The sequence below is a fragment of the Lacerta agilis genome, chromosome 5 (assembly GCF_009819535.1).
Source record: "Lacerta agilis isolate rLacAgi1 chromosome 5, rLacAgi1.pri, whole genome shotgun sequence".
In the NCBI taxonomy this organism is placed as follows: Eukaryota; Metazoa; Chordata; class Lepidosauria; order Squamata; family Lacertidae; genus Lacerta; species Lacerta agilis.
Window position 1 is genome coordinate 25,839,873 of NC_046316.1, and position 24,454 is coordinate 25,864,326.

The 24,454-nt window shown below is 43.0% G+C and overlaps 1 protein-coding gene across 7 annotated transcripts in view; it reads left to right on the forward strand.

Moving 5' to 3' along the window:
• MYPN (myopalladin) overlaps positions 1–24,454 on the forward strand; it is a 63,103-nt gene that overhangs the window by 27,448 nt on the left and 11,201 nt on the right. For all 7 annotated transcript variants that reach the window (XM_033148961.1, XM_033148964.1, XM_033148962.1 and 4 more), the window contains 10 exons: positions 7,355–7,530; positions 9,230–9,287; positions 9,862–9,991; positions 11,050–11,121; positions 11,784–11,925; positions 12,594–12,617; positions 16,377–16,493; positions 17,353–17,722; positions 18,359–18,964; positions 20,920–21,064. In XM_033148961.1, coding sequence (XP_033004852.1) covers positions 7,355–7,530; positions 9,230–9,287; positions 9,862–9,991; positions 11,050–11,121; positions 11,784–11,925; positions 12,594–12,617; positions 16,377–16,493; positions 17,353–17,722; positions 18,359–18,964; positions 20,920–21,064 — 1,840 coding nt within the window. The remainder of the gene's footprint in view (positions 1–7,354; positions 7,531–9,229; positions 9,288–9,861; positions 9,992–11,049; positions 11,122–11,783; positions 11,926–12,593; positions 12,618–16,376; positions 16,494–17,352; positions 17,723–18,358; positions 18,965–20,919; positions 21,065–24,454) is intronic.

The following is a 24,454-nucleotide window of genomic DNA, read 5'->3' on the forward strand; positions in this document are numbered from 1 at the left end:
TAGTTTAAGGAAAGAGATTTGAAAGGCTGAGTCATCTGAGCCATAAGATTCTTTGCCATTCCAAACATATAAAATATTATTTGCACAAGGCAAAGATGGCAAAATGCTTCTGTGCATGGAAAAAAGCTGTGTATTTGGATCCAGACATGTCATACTGCACACTAGGGTGGGCCCTTTACACACTATCTAAAAAGAAGGAATGCATCAGCAAAAAAATAATAGCCAGAGTTGCATGTTGCTGCAAATCTAGAAATCATTGCTATAATTTAAATAGAAATAAAATGCATGTCACCATAGTGGGGAAGACTGTGATCAGAGAAACTGTCTGGTCCAGGTGCTAGCAGTTTGTGGGCAAGTTCAAGGCTTCTCCATTCATTCTGATGGCTCTTTATCTTTAAACCAGGCTTCGATTGGTCAGTCCTTTAGAGAGAAGTCACCTGCAAACAGAGGACTGTTGTTCTATGGCCCTTCAAATAAAGGACTGTCCTCTGTAAAGTCGGACACATGGCCACCCTACTGTGGGCTCCTTCCATTTGCAGGAAGGATTCTGATTCAACAGCAGCTTCCACCGGAGGAAGACTTTTTTGCTGATCCCATTTTTCTCCCTGCACCCCCACCTTCACCATATCACACACTGTTCCAGAGGATCCCCCCATCCTCCAGAGCAGTTCTTCAAGGAGTGATTCTCGCTCCTCCTCCTGAAGTGCTATTTAAATATAATAATATGATGAGGAGCACTAAAATTTTCAGGAGCAGATATTCAAACTGGCTCAGGGCTGATTCACATATGCATGGGCATCCCTTTCTAGCACATTGCTCAGTGATGCATAGATGAATGGGGGAATTTTTCCCATTGAAAAGTTTAGGGCTCAGTCCAATTCCCCTTTGCACTGGGGTGGGGGTTTGATTGAGCAGAGGTGACCTTCCACTCAGCTCTGTTAGTGTCCCTATTTCCCTGGCAGAGTCCCAACCAGCAGCAACAAAAAGCCTTGAAATGGGGCATTCTAGAGGCAGGGAGGGCCTGCCCACCATCTTCCATCTTTGTCAGCATGCTCAAGAGGGCTGTAGATGTGACTGTGGCCCTATTACGCAGTGGGTGGGTGTTGAATTGCACCCATAGTGTTTAACTTCATGATTGTCTAAGGATATTAATGCTTGCTCTAAGGTGCTGAATCTGTGATGTAGCAGTCATCAAGTGATGGGCATGCATGTGTGAACTCACTTTCAAGAATTCGATTTGCATAAAGTTTTATATTGGTCTGCTTCGTTGGAGGTTTTTAAGCAGTGGTGAGAAGGCCATCTGTCATGGATGCTTCAGTTGATATTCCTGCATTACAGGGGTTGGATTAGATGACCCTCAGTGTCCCTTCCACCTCTACAATTCTATGATTCTAAATCCTTTCATAAATGTAAGGGTTGGTAAGGGACAATTCAATCTCTTGTACCTTGTTGTAAGTGCATGCATGCCAAATTGAATTGGACTTACTATACAATGTGTTTTGGAATCAGTGGATTTGGGAACCTGATGTCACTATATGGTATGGATATTGTGATATAGGTTTCAGAAAATGCACACAAAATAATGACAGATGGAATTATCAGTGGCCATTATTCAATGTAATCAGATGTTATTCCTGTAGGTTCAGGCCCTGAATTCTTAACACTATCAGGAGTGAATAGCAAGTGAATATTCTATTACTACTCTATTTTCCTCTGTTACCCTATAGCAGCCACAGGGTTGGCTCTTTGATTCCCCATTGCTGTATATGTTGCATGGACTGTCCAAAATTCACATTTTGAAGAGAGAGACACCAATCAATGTTGGCAATGAACTACATGTCAGCATTTGCTTCTGTATGTCTGAAATGTTGGTGTATATTCAGGGTAGCATTCACAAAATTCATTTGTCATTGTCAGCATTCATACATGCATATCATTTACCAGCATTTCCTAACTTTTGGACATTCACTACAATATTAAATGTGGAAATGTTTCACTGAGACCAATAATTCCTAGAATCTGCCAGTCCTATGGACTGGAACTCTTTAGCTTGGGATCTAGTCTCAGATCACAGTAACTGGCTCTCAGCAAGTCAGATGAATGATATTCCCTGAAGCATTTTCCACAGGAAACATTCCAGGAAGCTTCCCATGAATGCCATATACTACGTCAGAACTGGCCCACCGAGGCAGAATACAGTGCTAGATGGACCATGAGTGTAACCTAGTAAGGCCAGTCTTACGATCTTAGACAGTTCCCCCATTGGTTGTAAGTGACCCATATTTGCCATCTCTACTCAGAGGTGCCTGCATTTTTTCCAAACTACTTAGCTCACCTCTGTTAGGTTAATTTTACTTTGGCTTGGCATACACAGCTAGCCTGACCATGTCAAAAGGATTTGAAGCCCTATAAACAGGCTATGTGTCATGCATTTTCTATGAAAGCACTCTCTGGCAAATGCACATGAATACCTGAGAGAAGCACACTCTAACCATGCTTTGTTTGAGAATTCAGATCTTCTGCACTTAAGGTTCCTAACCACATTCACAGCCTGTTCCTAAGAATGCTTACCAGTTACTTAGAAATAAGCCCCACAGAATTAAATGGGTAGTATTCTTTTACTTAGGGCAGACTCATTGAAATTAATGGCACTAACTTAGTCGTTAATTAATTTAAATGGGTCTACTGTGAGTAAAACTTAGTTGAATGACATCTAATGAGATTTACTTCCTAATAAGTATGTTTAGGATCACAGCCACAATCTCTTCCAAGATACAGCATCCTTCTTCAGTTTATTTTGTTTCATTGAGTTCTGCTAGAATTTGTTGGCACTAAGTTGGGGAACAGATGGACCATAGCTCAGAGGTAGAGAAAGTTCTTTGTATGCACAAAACCAACAGCAATCCTTGCTATTTCCAGTTAAAAGAACATAGGGTGCAATCAGAAAAAGATATCTGCCAGAAATATTGGGAAACTGCTGCTGGTTAATGGAAGAGGCAGCATACAGTAAATTAAAAAACAACAACCTGAAAACAGAACAATGATACAAATATACACAAAAACTGAAATCAGTATAAAAAACAAAACATTGCTAAATATAGCTCCTTTTACACTTCAGAATTACTAAATTAACCTTGAAAAGTTAAAAGCTAAGCCACCACGATAAAACATTAGAGAAAATATTAAACAATGATGATGAAATTATATTGAAATATTGTTTATAAGATATTAAAAGGCCCAGCTGGGACAATTAAGAAAAAAACTTTGCTTGGTACCAAAAGATCATTTATGTGGGTGCCAGGTGAGCCTCCTTGGGGAGTTATCCACAACCAGGGTGGCACTGCCAAAAAGGCCCTCTCCCTCAGGGCAACCTCCATATTTCAGAATGAAGGAAGCTGTTGACCTTAAGTCATGGGTGGCTACATACAGGAAGAGGAACCTTCAGGTACTCCAGTCCCAAGCCATATAGGATTTTATAGGTCAGAACCAACTTACCTTCCCTCCTTACCTTCCAATTTCCTCCAATTTCCTCCAAGTCCCTCCTTACCTTCCAATTCATTTATGGATCTAATCCAGACCCATAAATGAATTGGAAGGTAAGGAAGGACTGCTCAGTATTCAGCACACTTACAGTGCTTTTGTTGATGTGGAATTCTGGGGAAAGACGTCAGTCAGGAATGGGGAGAGAACAGAATATATGCTTGGCACATATACCCATAGCTGTCAACTTTTCCCTTTTTTAAGGGAAATTCCCTTATTCCAAATAGGATTCCTCGCAAGAAAGGGGGAAAGTTGACAGCTATGCATATACCGGGTAACATCCCAGATACAATTATCTCTGGCACGACAAGATCTCAGCAGGATTGGGAAAGACCTCTGCCTGAGATACTAGGGAGCCACTACCTGTTGGAAAACGTCTTTCCAGGTCTAGATGAACCAATGGTCAGACTAAGTAGAAAGCAACTTCACATGTTTATGACATCCTCTGGTGGTATGCAATACAACATGTCACAATGGCACAGCAATTTTTGCTAGGCAGCAGTTCAACCTGGCAGATTGTGCTCGGACACCATTTTCATAAGATGGTCATGCGTCCTACTTTGCAGAGGGCAATGCTCTGTTCAAAGGGCTGCCCAGGCCAAGTACAATTTAATGATAAGCATAAGAAGAGAGAGCAAGGACCATGACTTTACTCACCAGTGGTGAGCCCCTGGACAGGAGACTGATCAGGCACACCAGTTGCTTGGTTACATTCTTCCTCACTATGGTGAGTTGCACTGCATTAATACTTAAGTTATAGCAATGATTTCTAAATATGCACATGTACCTATAAATTTCCTGCCCACCTAGCAGTTCGAAAGCACGTCAAAGTGCAAGTAGATAAATAGGTACCGCTCCGGCGGGAAGGTAAACGGCGTTTCCGTGCGCTGCTCTGGTTCGCCAGAAGCGGCTTAGTCATGCTGGCCACATGACCCGGAAGCTGTACGCTGGCTCCCTCGGCCAGTAACGTGAGATGAGCGCCACAACCCCAGAGTCGGACACGACTGGACCTAATGGTCAGGGGTCCCTTTACCCTTTACCTTTACCTATAAATTGGGGGTTTAAACTTAATCAAAATCACTGTCCTTTTGTACTGTGTTTCCTTGTTTCAGGTGATGTGTAAGCAGCCTGTCTGGAGCACTTAGAGTTACGTTTTTTCTTCCTTTCTTTACTTTTTAAATGTCCCTTTATAACCATGAGTATCTAGTCACATTGTTTTTATTATTACAGAGGGAGATTTTCCTGTCCAGCAGCATTGCACCAATATGACTTAAGGCTGATGGCAATGTTGACTGCATTATTTCAAAGGTGGATGTATATAGAGTAATACAGGCTATCAAAATGATGAATACATCATCTCTGATTCATCATTCATGTGCATCCATCAAGATTTCATGGCCTATGAGAAATAACACACAAGGATAAATCCAAAACAAATGTATAGAATTCTGTCCATAACAAGAACTATTAATTTATTGTGAATGGTATTACCATAATACAACAACCCACTGAAATTATGAATGAGTACAACCCTGGTCATTGCAACTCAACCTGATTGTGGCTTTGCTACTGTGCCAGCCTACAGGAATTGGTATTAAATATATTAAAATATTTGGATATATGGATCCTGCTGGGTAGGAATATAGAAATACTAGATCATAAGTTCCTTCCTGCCTTATGTTTCTGTCATAGGTTTACAGATTTGTTCCTGAAAGTTTGTCTATCTAGAACTAAGCTATTCTACACATAGGATGAGGAAAGCAAATTAGTGTCTTCTCTCATAAATGTGTAATGTTGTCTCCCATCTGATCTTGAAATATGTACATCCCTGTACACCATGTGTAAAAATGACATGAGCTGTTGACTGTGTGCACATTACTGGCTTAATATGCAGTGATTTTGTTCTTTTGCACAGTTTGGATTACATCTAATTGGGCGGGAAACATACCAAAACACAGTATTTCATAAGAAATTACAGTCTAGATACAGGATACATATGGATTGTGGCTAACGCTTTCCCAAACCAGCTGTGGGAGTACAATAGTTACAGTAAATGGGAGTCTGTTTGCAGCCCTCAGCTGCTGTATGCCATGCATTCCAAATCCCTTTAATAAACATGTATTCTTTTCACACTTGATTGTGTGAGTGTACACTTTTTTTTACTGCATAGATTATCAATGCATAGATTATCAATATGAGGAAGGAAGTCATCGCTTGAGGCAATTGTAATCTCTCACTCATCTCCATGTTTGCTTTATTAGGCATAAGCTGCATTGCCCTACACTTACTCCTGCCTCCTGTACTACATAAGATCAAATGAACTGCTGGATCACACCAAGTGTCTGCTCCAGCCTCCTGTGCCCAACAGAGACAAGACAGATGCTTCTGGGAAGTCCACTAGCAGTTAATGAACGCAACAACCCCTCCTAGCTGTGTTGCCCCAGCCTCTGCTATACTGCTTTTGGACAAGGAGATTAAATTGAGCCATTATAGCCAATAGCTGCTCATAAACCTATCCTCCATGATCTTGTCCAGGGGCTCCATCTGGGGGGGGGGCAGGGGGCAAGGCCTCCCCAAAAATTTCAAGCAGGGGGCTGAGCCCCTTCAGTATTCCGCAGCCTGTGGGACTTAGCTGTGGTGGGCCCCGTCAGACTTCCCCTTGGCTGCAATGGGCCCCATGAGGCCGCCTCCTGCTGCATGACATCATACACATGTGCTGGGGGGGGGGGCTAAATTAGGACAGAATCCAGCGTGTGTGATATTGTCCAATTCTTTTTTAAATCCAGTGGTAATCACCACGTCTCATGGCAATGAATGCAATAAGTTAAAGCATTGGGTGAAGAACCACTTCCATTTCTCTTTGTCCTGCATCTACTGCCAGTCAAGTTTCATTGAGTAGCCCTGAGTCCTAGCCTTATGAGGAAAGAGAAGCATTATCTCTGTATTTGCATCAAGCATAATTTTATAAAGATCTACTGACAACCTTGCCATTTAGGCCTTGCCTTTAACTTTTTGTATATTGTTGTTTCTAATTCTTCCCCTAATAATATCTGCCTTGCTCTGTTTTAGTCTTGCTGAGTTTTAGCATTCCTTAGTGCTTCTTACATAGCCCAAGCATATGCACTGTATATTTACCTCCCCCAACCCCAGAATCCTGGAACAGTACTTTATTATTATTATTATTATTATTATTATTATTTAATTAAATTTATATACTGCCTTTCTTCTGAAGATCACAGTGCATTTTACAATATAAAAACACAAAAATACATACCATAACAACAACCAAAAACAATTCCCTCGCACACCGTTTAAAAGGCCAAGGATGACCCTCTGGAAATGACCATCCAAGTAGGATCCCTCTGCATTTTCTCTTCATAACAACCCTGCAAGTTACAGGTAGGTTAGGCTAAGAGATAGTGACTGGTCCAACAAATTTCCAGTCTGAGCAGGAACCTTAGTCTCTGTAGTCTTAGTCCAGCTCTCTAACCGCTACTCTATATAAAGTAATTTTTCAATTTTTCCCACGGCACACCAGGCAACATCAGTGGTTGAAAAACACTGCTCTATACCAGTTCTATCTTCTATTGTGCAACTTACTGATCAGCTAGTAGGATCCCAATACTCTCTTCAAAATGTGGTCCTATTGCTGTTAATAACTGAAGAGTGCAGGATATTCCTCTGTTTGCTTCAGTGTCTTTTGTGTGAGGTACGTTGCTGCTTAGGGTGATCAGGCATTGTTTTGACTTGCGCTTGCAGCCTGTCTCTTTGTCAAATGGATATTACAGTGACAAATAGTGCTCTTGCATTTCAGGTGGTACTGTGAAGGGAAAGAACTTGAAAACTCACCAGATATTCACATCATCCAGTCAGGACAGCTGCATTCACTAGTTATTGTTGAAGCATTTGAAGAAGACACAGGGCGTTACTCCTGCTTTGCTTCTAACATCTATGGGACAGACTCAACCTCTGCAGAGATCTACGTAGAAGGTAAAAGCCTCTGGAACAGAAAGCGCTTGATAATTAACAAAAGGAAGTTGTACTGTGAACTTGGTTTTATGTGGCTTTGCTGCATAGTTGTTCCAAATGGAAATCAGTGATCCAAGAGCATGGAATGCAAACAGTTCTCTCTTTGATAGAGTCAGGTACTTGAATTTATTTCTTCAATTAAAATTGTTTGATAGACAATATTTGCTGGTTTTCCACAGGCATTTGGTTGGCCAATGTGAAACAGGATGCTGGACTAGATAGGCCATTGTCTTGATCCAGCAGACTCTTTTTATGTTCTTATGAGTGAGGAGGAAATAGCTGTGCTGAAGGGGAGATAGACTTCTTATCGGCTAGGATAGATATGCCTATTTACAATCTTTTAGATAGATAGGTATACAGACAGATAAACATAATCTAAATTTACTGTTTTACAGTCTGGTGTGAACATGGGCTAAGAGGGGATGGATAACCTTGCTGCTGTACAGTACTTTAAAAAATATATGGCTCGATGTAGATTATAAGGCAGCATCTTATATCCTTAAGATAGTTTTGCCAGGGTGACAGACACCCATTTGGCATGCAAGTGCACATCCTTTCCAATACCTTTTCCAGACTACTGTCGCCAGCAGTGGTCAGCTTTTGGGTGCTCTACAAAAGGACATGAAGGTGATATGCTGTATACTATATAGCTTCCAAATACAAAAAAGATCACAGCTGTAATTTTTTTAAAAAATGCAATGCAACCACAAAAAAGAAGTGATGCCTTAATAGTAGACATGTAGGCTGCAAAAAGTGGGCTCAAGCAAACCCACTTCGCTGTTGGGTGCAAGCACTTTTTTTTTTTTTTTTTTGCTGTTGAATTAGCCCATATGTTGCTGTTTTATTATTGCTGTTGTTATGAAATTATTCTTCCTGTTGTTAGTTTTGTGCTTTATTGTTGTTCCCTTTGTTAAAACCCACTTGAAGAATGATTTCCGTGTGGGGTAAAAGTGGGGTAAAAGCGGTAATGATGATTTATTACACAAAAATATTGGCAGTGCCCAAACCAAAACACATTTTATGAATGGTGCTAGATTCCTATCTGCTCCTGGCATGGAGGGGGAAAGTATCTATTCATTGATTGAAGCTGAGTGGAAAGCAGTGCAGAAAAATGCTCACCCCAGCTAACCAACAGTTTAAAAGTAAGTATTACCCAGCCCATAAAGTCAGAAAATGGTATTGGGAAGTTAGTGCACCTTCATACCAAATGGGTGTCTGTCACCCTGACAAAACTATCTTAAGGATATAAGATGCTGCCTTATACCAAGTCAGAACTTTGTAGCTCAGTATTGAGTGGCACCGGATTTCCAGGGTTTCAGACAGGGAATCTCTCCCAGTCCTGCATGGGAACTTTTGCATACAAAACCAAACCTTGTGCTGTCCTGCCCTTCCCCGTGACACTTGCAATAGCAATTACAGCCTTAGCTGGAAGAGAAATACTATTTTTTAGGAATATATCATATTGAAATTTGCACAATGGTACAGTACCGTACAATGTTCCTGCGAAAGATGCATAGGCCCAGGGAAAGATGCCAGGATCCATCTCTACGAGAAGTTAGTAATAATTGTACATTTATCGCATAAACGAAAACCTCAGTGAGGAAGATAAAAGGCATTATTAAATGTGGTGCCACGTAAACTGACTTTTGGTTTCCCACAGGTGCCTCATCTTCTGAATCTGAAAGTGACACGAGCACCAGTAAAGAAGAAATGGATCAGTAAGTCCATGTGTATGAGAGCTAAAATAGATTAGACATTGAAGATCCATTATTGAATTTCCCACCAATTTATATTTATTTTGAAAGCAGCTGTGGGAGTGGCAAAGAATTGGATCGTGACCATAGCACTGTGAGTGGAGGTTCTCTTTTCTCCTGTGCCATTTTCCCAATCTAGATAATCTCTCCTAGGTCACTGTTCCATTAGAAGGGAAACCATACATGTACCATACGTTTTCCCTAATGGGGGGGAGAGCACATGTGGGGTGAGGGGGCAATCTCATTTGGAAAGATGTTGCAGGGGTGGAAGGTAAACTGTAATTCTAATTAATACACCCATCTAGGAACATAGGAAGGCACACCCACAACAATCCTTTATTTTTTAAGTGAGATAAGGTGTGTGCATTGAAGTGGACATCATCTTACAAAAGGCATTCTCTTTTTGTGTGAGAGAAAAGGGGGAATTTGCTGTTGGGAGCTTCTTTAGTCAAACAAAGGTTTTAAAAGCAAACAAATGACCTATCAGTGAAACTTGCTTTCTTTGTAAATAAATATACCCTCTTGGATATTTTCCCAGATACCAAAACCGCACCAAGATCTCTTCAAATGTGCCTCCTCCTCCTCCTCCTCCTGTTAATACCACCCATCAAGAAACACCGAAACCACAACCTTCTATGGTACATCCTGTGTCGATACCTGCCTACCATGTAAGAGAGATTAATATTTTTATCATTCAAGGAAGAGAAATTCCTAAACTGTATAAGCTGGAACTCGCATGTTTCCCTAAGAGAGGGGTGGGCAACCTTTTGTCTGTCGAGAGCTATATTATGTGCTTTTTGGGAAACTCTGTTTTAATTCTGCTTCCAGGTGATTTTGAAAAAGCCATAGCTCAGTGGTAGAGCACATGCTTCTCATGCAGGATGTCCCAAGTTCTAGTTCTGGAAAAGGTTCTTGCCAGATATCTAGGCGAGCTGTTGCCAGTCATTGTAGACAATCGTTAGATGGACTTCAGGAATTATTCAGCGAAAGAGTGGGATAAGCAGTCAGGCTTCTAAAAAAAGAGGGGAAATGTTGTGAAAAATGAACAGTTTGTGTGTCATCATGTCAGGCCTTCTGTCTTCTCCAGAGACTCCAGATGAAATGCTGAGGGTAATGTGGGACAGTTTTTATGTAACACCCTTAGGAAAATGCACATAGAGTCCACATCTCCTGCTCACTGATTCTTCTCTGCAAAGTTTGCATCAAATTGTTTTCCTGTGTCATGTTTTTCACATGGTAAAGGTAAAGGTAAAGGGACCCCTGACCATCAGGTCCAGTCGTGTCCGACTCTGGGATTGCGGCGCTCATCTCGCTCTATAGGCCGAGGGAGCCGGCGTTTGTCCATAGACAGCTTCCGGGTCATGTGGCCAGCATGACAAAGCTGCTTCTGGCGAACCAGGGCAGCGCACGGAAACGCCGTTTACCTTCCCGCTGGAGCGGTCCCTATTTATCTACTTGCACTTTGACATGCTTTCGAACTGCTAGGTGGGCAGGAGCTGGGACCGAGCAACGGGAGCTCACCCCGTGGCAGGGATTCGAACTGCTGACCTTCTGATCAGCAAGCCCTAGGCTCAGTGGTTTAACCCACAGCGCCATGGACTTCCCTCTTAATCATGCACTGGAGGGGGTGGGAATTACATAAGTGTCAGGACTGGGGGCTTCCCTAATCTGCTGCTTGATAACTACTCTTGTATCTTTATCTTCCTTTTTGCTTTTTAACCTCCAGAGTCAAAGCCCCACCAACTATTTACAAGGACTTGATGGAAGGCCCATAATAGCTGCTCCAGTGTTTACGAAGGTAACTTGCTTATTGCTTTTCCACAATGAGAAACAAATAGATGCTATCAAGAGGGACTTTAACCTAAAATGAAACAATAAATTTTTAAAAAGAGGGTCCCTAACCGTCCTCAGGCTGTTTCCTCTACCATAAAATATCTCTCTGAAGATCAGGGGTTTGGGGGTTGGATCTCGAGTTGCATTCAGCAGAGCTCTGCTCACACTGGAGGAAGGGGGCAAGGAGGCAATATTTATCATTTCTTCCTTCCCTCTGCAATCCCCTGTACTTCCTGAATAAGCTGCTCTGGGGGGTTTGAGCAACCTCTGGGGGTGAGGACAGTGCAAAGTGAAGGAAGAATTGGCACAGATCAACATCCATTGGGAAGCCTTTGATAGATCTTCATTCTTAGTGCAATTGCAATCGCCGATCTGGATCCAACTCAGCGTTGTCAAGCGTGGTATCTAGAGTCACTTTTGTAGAACAGATTGACACATTTTTATGTGCATGGCTATTTGAAAACACTACATGTCTCTGCACCGCAGAGTAAAAAAAATTTCCAGCACACATAGACATTCAAAGGTGCAGCTCTTCTTACTGTAACACAGACAACTATTGGCACATAATTATTCAGTTTTAATTTTAAAAATAATTTAAAACCATGTTATGGCCTGTCTCTGCTTTAGATGCTACAGGAAATATCTGCCTCCGAGGGCCAGCTGGTTGTGTTTGAATGCAGAGTGAAAGGAGCCCCTTCTCCAAAGGTTGAGTGGTACAGAGAAGGGACGTTGATAGAAGACTCCCCGGATTTCAGGATATTACAGAAAAGTAGGCTTTCCTTTCATTGCAGTCATTTATTTGGAAAGGGTTGGCAGTACTGAGGGTTGCATGGGCGTAGCCAAGGGGAGGCAGGGAGGGGCCTCTGCCCCTTATTGATAAAAATCAATAAAAATACATAGCTAACTGAGGTTCTGCACCCCCTAACAAAAGGCTTGCCCCCCATAACAAAAATCCTGGCTATGCTCATGGAGAGTTGTAATATTTTGTTGTATGCTAGATGTAAATGTACCTGAATAATAAAAAGCAGTGAGCCATGGTATTTCCAGAACTTATGTTCCTCTACCATAATTTGTAAAATAGTCATTGCTATTTTTGTAGTGCATTTCAAGGGTTCAGGGTGCTTACCATGTGTTTTCTCAGCAATCCTTACAACAACCCTGCAAGGTTTGTCACTGTGGTGGTTTATTTTTGTGATGTATTCTCATTGTAAACAAATTTGAACATTTTTTTGTGGAAAGGTGGCACACACAGAGATGAAGTGGTAGTGGTGGTGGTGATGACATTAAAGAACTTGAATAAGTTAGGCCCATTCATTTTGATAGGTCTACTTTAATTAAAAAATAGTTAAGACCCCCCCATTAATTACCTGGTGGGTCCTTAGGGAAAACACTGAAATAAATATTGAATGGAGTAATGTTTATCTTACTTTCCTTTAGAACCTCGCTCTATGGCTGAGCCAGGTAAGTACACTTCTTTATCTTATATGCATAAATATTCCATTATTTTTGTTGTTGTTCAGTCGTTCAGTCATGTCCGACTCTTCGTGACCCCATGGACCAGAGCACGCCAGGCACGCCTATCCTTCACTGCCTCTCACAGTTTGGCCAAACACCAATATTTGAGCCTTACCAAATGCCACTGTGGCATACACTGGCTGAAGCAAAAAGTTAAAAGAAAAAAATTACTGCAGTCTAGCATTCCAGTTCCTCTTCCAGAAAGTGCACAGAGACAGTCATGGCTAATGTATGTTTTTATATTCTTGTACATCGCTCTCAATTTTTATGAGAGGGTGGTATATAGCTGGTATTTATTTATTTAGTCACGTGCTGTATTTGTATACTGCTTGTCAGACAATTATTGTCTTCCAAAGCAGCTCACATCAAGGGTGGGTGGCAAGAGACTATCAAGCACTGCTGCCAAGTGTACACAGAAGGGAAGGGAAAGGAATCATCAGCTAGTTAAGGCCAGAATGAAGAGATGAACTATGTGGGCATTTATATCCAGTTGGGGCCAGGCTGATGTTCCTTTGCTGGTGTTCTTCCTTGAATGGCAGCTGGCATCTGAGCTTTGGCCAGTGGATGGGGCTAACCTGTTCTTTCCCCTCATGCCTGCAGTCCCAGGGCAACCAGCAGTTGGGGGTTAAATGTTAATTCTGCCAGGGGTGGGGGAAGAAAGTCCTTGCAGCTGCTCCTTCGCTGGCTCATGGATGAGGCCAAGTTGGTCACTATGTTTTTCCTAGGAGGCAAGAGCAGTCTCCCATTGGCCTCAGTCCTTGGCTGATTGCAGAGGCCAGAGTGTGCTGCCTTCAGCTCTGCAGTCCCTGTGTAAGAGAAACAGACACGTTTTCTGCAGCATTGTGCTACATTATCAAGCACTGTGCTCTACCAAGTGTTGGATTGCTGGCATGGTGGTGGGTCTGCTGCCTTTTATATCTTTTTTTGTTGACAGTAACAGAGATGTTATCTGCTGTGAAGTTTACCATCAGACTCGTCTGGCCAGTAGGCCAGGTCCTTATCTCTCCTACCCCTTATGGGCCAAATATGACAGATGGGCCGAGGCACCCACCTGTCAATCACCTGATGTTAATAATGTCAGCTGACTTGAAAGCACCATGCAGGGGTTGCAAAGAGCCCCACATGGTGTGCTGAAGTGGATTCACTGCGCAGTCAGGTTCCCTACAAGAGAGCTCAGTCACACAGCCAGCCACATCTCTACCTGCCCCACACCTGACTTCACATCTGACATCATGTATGGGGCAAGTAGTTGTGACTTGTGGAGGTGGGGGACAGCAGGCCAAACTGGGACCCATGCTGGGCCCAAAGTTCCCCAACCCTCTGCAAAAGGAACAGCAGCAATCATATATCTAGTTAATGAGTGTAAGCCATATTGAACTCAACAAGGTTTACTTCTGAGTAGAGATGTATAGGATTGTGCAGTCCTATACATTTCTACTCAGAAGCAAGCCCCGTTGAGTTCAGTGGGACTAATTCTCAGACCATTGGGTACAGGATTGCAGCCCTGAAAAGGCTGCTAACACGGACACTAACTACTTTCATTGGTGGGGAGATAAGGATCCTGTTCTCTCCTGTGATTGCTCTTATTTCAGATCAGAGGACTGTTCTTTTCCCAGGCTAGATGTGAATGAAGGAGTCAGTATTAAATCCTTTCTTTTCTTCGGTGTGAAATGTGTACCAGATGATGTAGGGATGTCCTATTTTTATCCTGCTTGCCAGTTGGAGAGTATTGTGTCACACCTCAGGCCATGCCAGTTATTCTCTCTTAACCCTCAGCTCCCCACATCCCCGCCCCACTCATGAAATCTGAGAGTACCACTTCAGACATTCCACCTCTGAAACCGGAGAATGCCATGTCGTGCATTCTACCTCTTGAGAGGTGAATCCTGACTGTTACTAGATTTTTTTTCAATGCATTCCAAACCAGTGCAGATTTTCTGCAGGCATTGCTGAATTAAAGGGCATGGAGACCCCATGGAGTGCCATTCCTCTAGATCCCATTGACATGGCACTCCTTGTGCTCTCTGAAATGCTTTTGATGGTGAAAGAAGACTCACTTGTTTGTACATGATGTGAGAGAGCACTTCATAAAAGTGGCACAGACATATCCTTCCTGCAGGGACTGGCAGATGGGATACCACCTGCCAAAAGATGTTGAGAGCATTCACCTCAGAAGCACATGTTTTCCTCTCCCCCAAAGGCTGCTGTCCCAGAGCAACTGAACAGGTTTAAATCCTGTGAGAGCCAAGAAGGTTTAACTGTGTACTGATTCTAACTACATGGGTTTTGGACAGTGACATCGTAAAAACAACACAAAAACAATTAGCCTAGGGTGTGGGTGTGATTCGGCACTTTTCAGAACTTTAGACTTATAAGATGATTAAAGGTGGTACTGAAGGGTAAAGAAAATGCTGTTCTGTCAGCCAATAGACATTTGGAGTATATACACTCCAATGAAAGGTATAGACCAGCAACTAATATACAGAAAGATAGGTGAAAAATAGGTGCTAGTCTTCTTGGAATCATAGACATTTTTAGTTTGAAGCAGCCCTGGACGTCATCTTGCCCAACCCCTTGCTCAGTTCAGGAATCTTGCAGCTGTAGCAGCCCTGACAACATGCCACCCAGCCTCTGCTTAAGGAAAACCCACCACCTCCGAAGGCTGTCTGTAAGGTTTCCTTACAGTATGCACATAGTCATTCTGCTTCAGCCATCTGGGGCAACAGAGAAGAGGTCTGCTCCATCTTCTGTGTGGCAGCCCTTCAAATATTTGAAAACCACTACCAAGTCTCCCTTTAACTTTCTCTTCTACAAGCTAAACATACTATTTCAATTGTTACTCATAGGGCTTGGTTTCCTATGAAGCAGCCTCAGAACATGTTTGCATTTATACTATATATATAGAAGCATATATATGGAAACAGTTTCCATCTTCCATGACTCCTATACATGAAATCTGTTTTTCTGGGGTAGTATCAAAACCAGCAGCCTAAGACATTCCCCTGCCAGTTGAAAATTTAACCAGCGATCTCTTCCCAGTCCCCTGCCTTCCCCAAACTAATATAAGGACATAGGAAGCTGCTTTATGCCGAATTGGGCCATTGTTCCATCTAGCTCTGCATTGTCTACATTGACTAGCAGCTGCTCTCCATGATTTCAAGCAGAAATCTTTCTCAACCCTACCTGAAGATACCAGGGATTGAACCTAGAACCTTCTGCATTTAAAGCCCTGCCACTGAGCTGTGGCCCTTCCCCTTCAAGAGCCATAATCCCTGAGCCTCATTACAACAATGCATGGAAATTTCAATGCGAGTTATGGAAGAGAACATCCTGGTGGATTGTGTCTCATGGTCCAGATCTGCCTGTTGCCCACTCTACTGGCTTTGATGGTGCTCAAAATTAGCCCCTTGCTTGATATTTGATAGTGTCAACTCTGGATTGAATGGCCACTTTCCTCCACATGTTGTGATGGCTACCAGTATTTTGAAAAATGCCACAGTTACGTGTCTACTACTTTCTGGTCACGCAACAAAGAAACAGCAACACCATTGCCAGCTGAGTATAATTATTAAAGTAGTCCCAAACAGAGCACACTTGGAGGGCCCCCATTTATCTGGTACCCTACCCTATAGCATGATTATTTTATTTGTTAATTTGCACCTACTCTGTGGTAAAATTTGCCAATTCCGTTGTGATGGTTTTCAGAGGAGATTTGCACATTGGTCATTGCGGAGGTGTTTTCAGAAGATTCTGGGAGTTTTACGTGCACTGCAAGCAATAAATATGGGACAGTCTCCAGTACAGCTCGCTTAACTGTAAAGGGTAAGAGATGACTGTAATAATCCCTTTGCAATAATCACAGACATATTGATATGTGGCTTGAACTTCAGAGAATATGGAAAAGAGTTTTGGTTCAGCAAGAAAGCAGACTTTCTCAAAAACATTTCCTCCAGTGTGAAAATATTTCAATCCAATCTGGTGACATATCTCTGTTGAACATGCGTAAAGACACCAATTTCATTAAAAAGTTGTATCATAATAATGGGGGGGGTGCTTATTTTTTTGTTCAAGTGTTTCAAAATTATTGATTAGTATTGTGTGCTTGTGAAGGGGTGGCTAAACTGAAACAAATAAGTAAAATAAAATGTGACAAAATTTAAAATGCATATTAAAATATTAGTGGAGTTCTAATGTCTTTTTATTTTACCAGGTATACGTTTAAGGTTCCACTCATCCATGTTCCTACTAGTCAGGATTCATAAATTTGACTTCTATCACTCTGTTTTCACTGCTTTCTTGAGTATTTTTAATCAGGATTGTGCAGTTAAACTGCATGAAGAGCAGACCATTTTAACTGCTCCTTATCTGTCACACCAACTTAAACAAGGCTTGTTTGCACCAATTGCAAGACAATCAAGTTTAGCGTATTTTAGGTCTCTCTGATTAATATGTGTATGCTGTCACTGTAATCGAGTTCAGCATATTTGGGTCACAGGCACCTCCAAAGCACACATCCCCAAACAAAAATCCTAAAATATTTTGTCTTGCTTTCAGTAATCTGATATGAGTGACAAAGCTTGCACACCACTCAAAATGCATTTTGCCCCTTCTGTGCACCCCTGTTGTCACTAATTTGTGTAATGAGTTACCAAAGCCATAACTGTAATGCTTGCTATTCCAGGACCTGAGGACCAGAATAATAATGCTGCTCTCCATACTATAAGTTCTATCAGTTTAGTTGCTGCTGAGCAGCAACCTTCTGCACCTGCCCCTTCACTTCCACGGGTGGATCAGCCTCCAAAGCCTAAACTGGAAGGAGTTCTTGTAAACCACAATGAACCTCGGTCAAGTTCCAAGATAGGCCTTCATGTGCACTTTAAGCTTCCGGAAGATGATCAAGGAAGCGAAGCTTCATCAGAGGGTGGAGGAGGGCCTACAAATCAAACCAGACCAAACTGCTTCCCGGATAAGATCAATGGACAGATATTTAAAAACCAGGAGCCAACCTCGCCTTCTAAAGAGCCACCTCCTGTGTTAGCTAAACCAAAACTGTAAGTAAGAAGGCATTTTTAAAGCTTTAGCCGTGTCTGAAATGGAATTCCATTTTAATTGATTCACACGTCACGATAAATCAAACCATGGCTTACTGGGGCCATGCTTGCTCCCAAGGAGGAATTCATACCTGCTTTGCTCCTTCTACATCCTTTTAAGTCAATGTGGTACAGCAGCTAAACCAAGGTTTGACTTTGTGTGTCGTCCCAGGCAGGGACTGTGATTAAGGACACCTCCTTAACCATGATCTGTAACACACCTGTTGTTACAGAAGATTGTGGTCCCTGTCCTGATCCATCATGAAGACGGCCACTCAGAGGAGGGTTAGGTGCAAGCAAGATGGAGAAAAGCAGGTGTGGCATTCTGGAACAGACTTGGTGTTGGGGCAAGGTCAGGATCCTGGGCAGGGACATAAGGGTTTGAAGTGTCCAGTGGCTTAGAGTTCAGGACCGCAGACAGCAGTTCTGCAGTTGAACCCCAAAGCATATGTTGTTTCAGTACTGGCCTGGAGCAATGGTCTAGGAAGGATTTGAGAATCTAATTGGAAATCTTCACTTGATTTCAAAAGCAACCAGTTCAATTGTTTTCTTATGGGCCCTAATAAATATTTCATCCATTTTTGTTTCTGTATGCAGGGATCCCACCCTGTTAAAACAGCTACACACCCAGGTCTTGCTTGAGCAACAGCAAACACAGCAACCATCCCCCCCACCTCCAAAAGAGTTGCCATTCAGTACTGGCACACTGAACTCTGCTACTTCATCCAGCCAGCAACAGCAACAGCCTTCGTCGACTACATACAAGCAAAACAAGGGTCCCTCAACACAGACATTCACGTACACACGTCCTAAGCAGTTCCTGGCATCTCAGAACACGACCCCAGCTGTCAGCTCCCCTTCCAGCTCCCCCATGCCTTCGTTCAGCAATATACCACAAGGATCCCAGAGGACAACCAACAAGGAGAACTTCTTAGGATCCCCACCAGCCCAGACATGGCCTCCAGGGGGGTTGGCAAACCAAACGGAGCAGTCTCTTACAAGTCCCAAAGAACCTGTGTTGCCACCACTGTTGCTTTCTGTATCTAGCATGAATCAGTTCCAGCCCCAAAATGTGCCTCCTACTCCTCTCTCTCCAACTGGTCGAATTCAGAACCCGGTAGCCTTCCTCAGCTCTGTTCTACCTTCTCTTCCTTCTACACCCCCAACGAATGCCATGGGTCTACCTAAAAGTTCACCAACTCCGTAAGTGATGGAAATGTTACACATTCAAGTTGGTATGAGGGAGCCATTGTGAAAGAACAGACAGGGATGGTTTGTCCATAGGAAACATTTGCCAAATTATAATTATGGGGTAGGGTATTTTGAGCACAGTCGGGACCGTCTTAAAGGGATTGGCCGCCGTGGCGCAACGATCCCTCGGCGCCCCCAGCGTGCCGCCTCTCCGCCCGCCTCCCTCCCGTGCTGGGTGACCTTCGGGAGGGGGGGTGGGCGAGCGGGGGATGAGGGGCATGGCGCTGGAGCGGTGCGGGGCTTTGTGTGCCCTTCCCAGCGCTCCAGCTGGGGCTCTGGAGGGCGGGTGGCTTGCAGCTCGCCCGCCGGCACACGAGCGCCCGCCCGTGGCGGGGGCGGGTTAGGGAGGGGGCGCCCGGTATGCTGGTGGGCTCACAGGGGCGCCCCTGGGGGGCCCGGCGCCCTGGCGCACCGCGCCACCCAGCCCCTACGACGAGACGGCCCTGAGCACAGTTAACAACTTGGCCTCCATTGTTAGAACCTATACATTGATGAGCTCTTGAAAGAGGGGGGGAAGTGGTCCTTTGAAGGAAAGCTCTCCAGGAGTCTGTGTGCAATATCACAGGCAAGGTTATTTTTAATATTCTGTGTTTAGAATCTCTATCCCAAATTGGAAAGTGTATGGTAGGGAAGAGGAGGATCTTTTTACCATGCATGCTTATTCATTCTGTCAGACCGCTATGTGCTTACTTGGGAGTTCTGAATTCCACTTAGCACTTTCTATTCTTTTGCCCGGGGGCGGGGGGGGGGAGCACTATTGATACATCACTGTATGAACCTGTTGGGACAGATCATCTGGAGTTTAGTGTCACCAGTATGCCTTATACCTAAACATCCAGCTAAACATCCATGTGCTGCCATTTCTGTCTTCCAGTGTTTGGAAGTGATGATCAAATGAATGAGGTTGAACAGACTAAAACTTAATTCAGACAAGTTGGAGTGGATGTTAGTATGAAATCCTTGTGCCCTGGTGGGGTTAAATATTGATATTAATTAATAAAGGTTACAAACAGCGCTTTTTACTGGGGGGACTCAGGGGGACGCATGCCCCTAAATATTTTGTGAATCTAAGTTTGGCCTCATTGAGGGGCAGTATTTCAATATGAGGAGGAAAATGAGAGTTCCCCTAAACATTTTTTTAGAAAAAAAGCACTGGTTACAAATAAAGAGAAACAATGGATGGGGTGGTTGCTATCCTACTAAAGCAGCTTCTTGACCCTACTGTTATTCTAGATTCTCCCTTGCTTTTTGGGAAGCAGGTTTTGCAGTCCCTAGAGCAGTTTGTTTTTTAAATCAGCTTCAGCTATTGCACTGGCCATGCTGCTTCTTTGAAGACAAGGGATCCCACCAAGCTGGTGTTGACCTTTGCAACCTCCAGACCTTATTATTGCAATGAGTTTCACTTACATTTTGCTTCACTTTAACTGCATTTTTAGCTTTGTTTAATTTATTTTTAACAGAAGTTTGTGGCATCTCCAGGAGCTTTATACTTGAAAATCTGGATATTGTAATAGTATCAGTAATAGTTATCCAGTGGATTACAGCCTTAGTCTATTTAGAACTTGCCATCCTCTTTCTTCATAATGATTGGGATCATTGACTAAGACCTTGGTTCCATACAGTGTGTGTGCACTAGCAAGGGCTATACCACTCAGCCCATGAAATAAATTGCATCTGCACTGATCAGCTGTTTGGTGCAGAAGGTGAGCGTTGAAGTCCCCCAGGCGCCCTCATTGCATCATAATTTACAGAGCTGGATGTACTCAATCCACATATGGACCCTATCTGGATCTGAACAGTTTCTTTTTGTTGGCAGTGGTTTTTTGTAGAAAAAAAAATAGAAAAGAAAAGAAGCATGGGTTAATGAAATGCTAAAGCAGCATTTTAACAGAAGATTTGTTTTATAGTGGAAGCCAGGGAACGGTGAAGAAAAATCTTAGGCCTTTACTACTGTCAACAGAAGATTCAATCAGAGATCACAAAGCTGCTGTTGTCAAGGACCTGGAGAAAAGACTGCATTTGCGGGATGATGCATTTCCACATGGCCCACAGGTAAGAGCACTGCCTACTGTTTAAACATGTGCTCTTCTTGGACTTTAAGCCCACACCTTTTCACACACCCAACACACTAGGCTAGCAAAATGTCACACAACATGGCATTGTGCCTGGGGATAGTGTGACATTTTACTGGCATTACAGGCACATACACTGGCCTAATGTTTAGGATCAGAACATTAATCATTGTCAGCGGGGCTGCTGCTGAGATTTACAGAACTCTTGTGTGTATATTCAGGTGCAGCATCAGTGTCTGGTATGGTGAGGCAAATGGCAGGGCCCTACAAGACCTGCTACAGCTGCTGCTGCTGCTGCTACTTGCTGGCATGCTTTTTTAAAGTCATTTTCTGGGTGGCAGTGCTCATCCCAGCACAGTGAAGAGAAGTACCAGGTGAGGCTGCATCCAACCCATCTTAATTTGAGAAGAATTCCTCTGGACTGCTATGCTGGAGCCCAGAGGCATTCTGAGGAAATGAAGTTGGCAGTGGCTGCTGCAGCTGCTCCACCAGGCACCTCTCTTCTCACCGCCAGTCTTAGCACTGCAGCTTCTGCTCATTGCTTCCTGTTAAGCTTATTGGAGGGATGGCAGAGGTGGAGGAGAGATCTATCAGGGAGTTGCTGTTTGATATTTTTTTAAGGGTTCTAATCCTGAAGGAAATGCAGTTTGGCTTGAAATTGTGTGGACAATGTCTAGTGACTTCCCAGAAGGGGAGAAGACTGAGTGATCAGAGGTGAGAACTTCTGTTGCTTACATAGTTCTTTGATTCACTTCTCAGATCAGAGATGAGCTTTCTTGAGTGTTCATAGCGTCTTTGCAAGTGACCGGAACACTGATCTCCTAGGATGCAGGAGACTTGTAAACTGGATTTGCTGATTGCTGCTAGTTCTAAGGAACCAACAAAGTTGCCATAGAGATATCAAAATTTTCAAAAGTAGGGAGTCCATGGCTTGGCTTTTGAAAAACAGGGGGCTCTGCAGTACTTAGCCAATAGGGAACCATGGAACTAATGGATATAAAAAATACAGTTGTTGTTATTTGTCACTTTCTGCAAAAAAAGAGTCTTGTCTCAAAGCGACTAAGAATTTAAATATATTTATAACCACACAGCAAATGTTTTATGATGCCTCTAGACGCTAGTACAAGACAAGGGAAAGAAAGGAGGAAAGAGGGTGATGGAGAAGTAAACATAGTTTGATTCCTAAAATGAGTGTTTTGGATGGGGTTTCCTCTCACCCAAGATGGAACTTTGAAAAATATGACAGCCCTGTTTGAAATGTTAGCAGTTGCAGAATAAGTGAATGTTTGTGATTGCTCAGTGGTGTAGGGGAAAGTACTGTTGCACACATGAAAATATATTCTATTTTTAACTGTTGTTTCACTTGACCCAGATTTGAGCCCTGTTGCTGAAAACAGGTCCAAGGGCCAAGTGTGGTGACTTGGAGTCCAGTTAAACCCTGACCTTGCTCCTGTATATATAAACGTGAAGTAGCACATAGGAATGTACTAACGACAATGCAGGGGCAATTTTTTGTCTTCCAACGGGTTTGTGAGGAGCTCCCTATACAAACTTAGCTGCAGCTGCCATGGAGTGCATGTAAATCAGCTGTCCCCACCCTTGCCCAAATATTTATATTTACAAAAGGAAATCAGCCTGGAGGTAGACTGCCCACAGGCAATAACTTAGGTGATATGGTTGGTTGACTGCTCTGGGGACATAGTCACCTGCCAAACCACTTCTAGTAAGTCACAGGCACATGATGGGTCTTTGCAGATGAATCATAGGTGCTAAAGTTTGTACTTGCTGAAGCGGTGAGATGAATTTCTTAGAAGGCTACTGTGAAATACCACCCAATCCTTTATGTTAACGGCATAATAACTCCTTTAGAAACAACAGTCACTTTGTGCTGATGAGAGCATGAGCTATTTATTTATACATTGAACAGTGAGCCAAGAACTTTGAGGCTGTAATCCTGTGCACACTTACCTGGGAGTAAGCCCCACTGAACGCACTGGGATTTACACCTGAATTGATGTGCATAGGATTGTATGATACGAAACATTAATTTTTAGCCATCTTTAATTACCATGGTAATAAATTGTGATTGCCATTTACTTCATTGTTGTTCCATCCAAAGCATTTTCATTCTTTCCATCTCTTCATCTTTCATTTCCCAATATTTTCAGCAATTGACCACTTGGGGTGGGGTCTAAAAGTACTCGCTCTAGGGTATTTTTTGTGGCAGTGGTGGGGAGTGTACCTTAGACCAGGCACCTACCCTTAACCTGGGAGAAGTGGAACATAGTAACATGCTACATCTGACCCTTTTTGGACACTCCACAAGAAGTGTGAATGGCTGCACTTTTGGGGTGCTGGGCCTCTTTGCAGATCTTGACATCACAACAAATGTCCAACTGCACTGCATTTTGGTGCCATTTTGGTGTAGTTTGTATGAGCAATTAAAAGTTTGTTCATTAGTTTGTTTTATTACAAGTATGTTTAAAGCACTTGATGTTTTAAAAATCAGGTTTTCTATATCAGTCATAGATCTGGGTTTAATTAATAGTTTTTATCAAATCAGAATGTGGAGTGGCAGAGAGCAGAGTTCTGAAGCCCTTCAGAATCATGAGCTTAATTTATTGGGCTGACCTTTCCCAGAAGCTCTGCTGCTCTTCTTGCCAGCATCTGCTTGTGCTGCTCACACAGTGTCGTGTGTCCTGCCTCAATTCCCACCTGTCTTCCTGAGATGAGGTAGGGGAAGCTGCATGAAAAAAGCAGGTGTAATATGTTAACATTGCCCCCACATGAATCCACACAGAGTGACATCTCAACAAGTCATTCCTCCTGCACGTTTTGTGCTCCAGTGGCTTAGGTTTTAAAGATATACTTTTAATGCAATTTTTTGATTCTGATCAGTTGTACACTGCCTTGCTGGTTTACAGAAAGGCAGTATAGAAACATTAACAATAAATAAATACATACATACATACATACATACATACATACATACATACATACCCACTACCCTGTTTCCTTGCCCCTCTCTTTTCTTCTGCCCCATCCCTAAAACCCCTGACTGCCCCCGCTCTGTGGCCTCATTGAGTCCTTTGGCTTGAGCTGTGATAATGCCTCTTGCTTGGAAGCCCTTCTGCTCTCCCCTCCCTTCTGGTCTCCCAGAACCAGAAGAGGTATGAAGAGGGCAGAGCAAAGTCAGGCACGGTGACAAAGTCAGGCAGGACTGACACTTTCAACCCTTCAACATCAAGTTCAGGATACACACCTGCTTCCTGTGCCACCAAAACATTTCACCGAAATGAATGCTAAGGAGCCTCCTACCTACTGAGCATGTGTGCACAGAAATCCTCCCTAGCAACAAAAGTATTTCTCT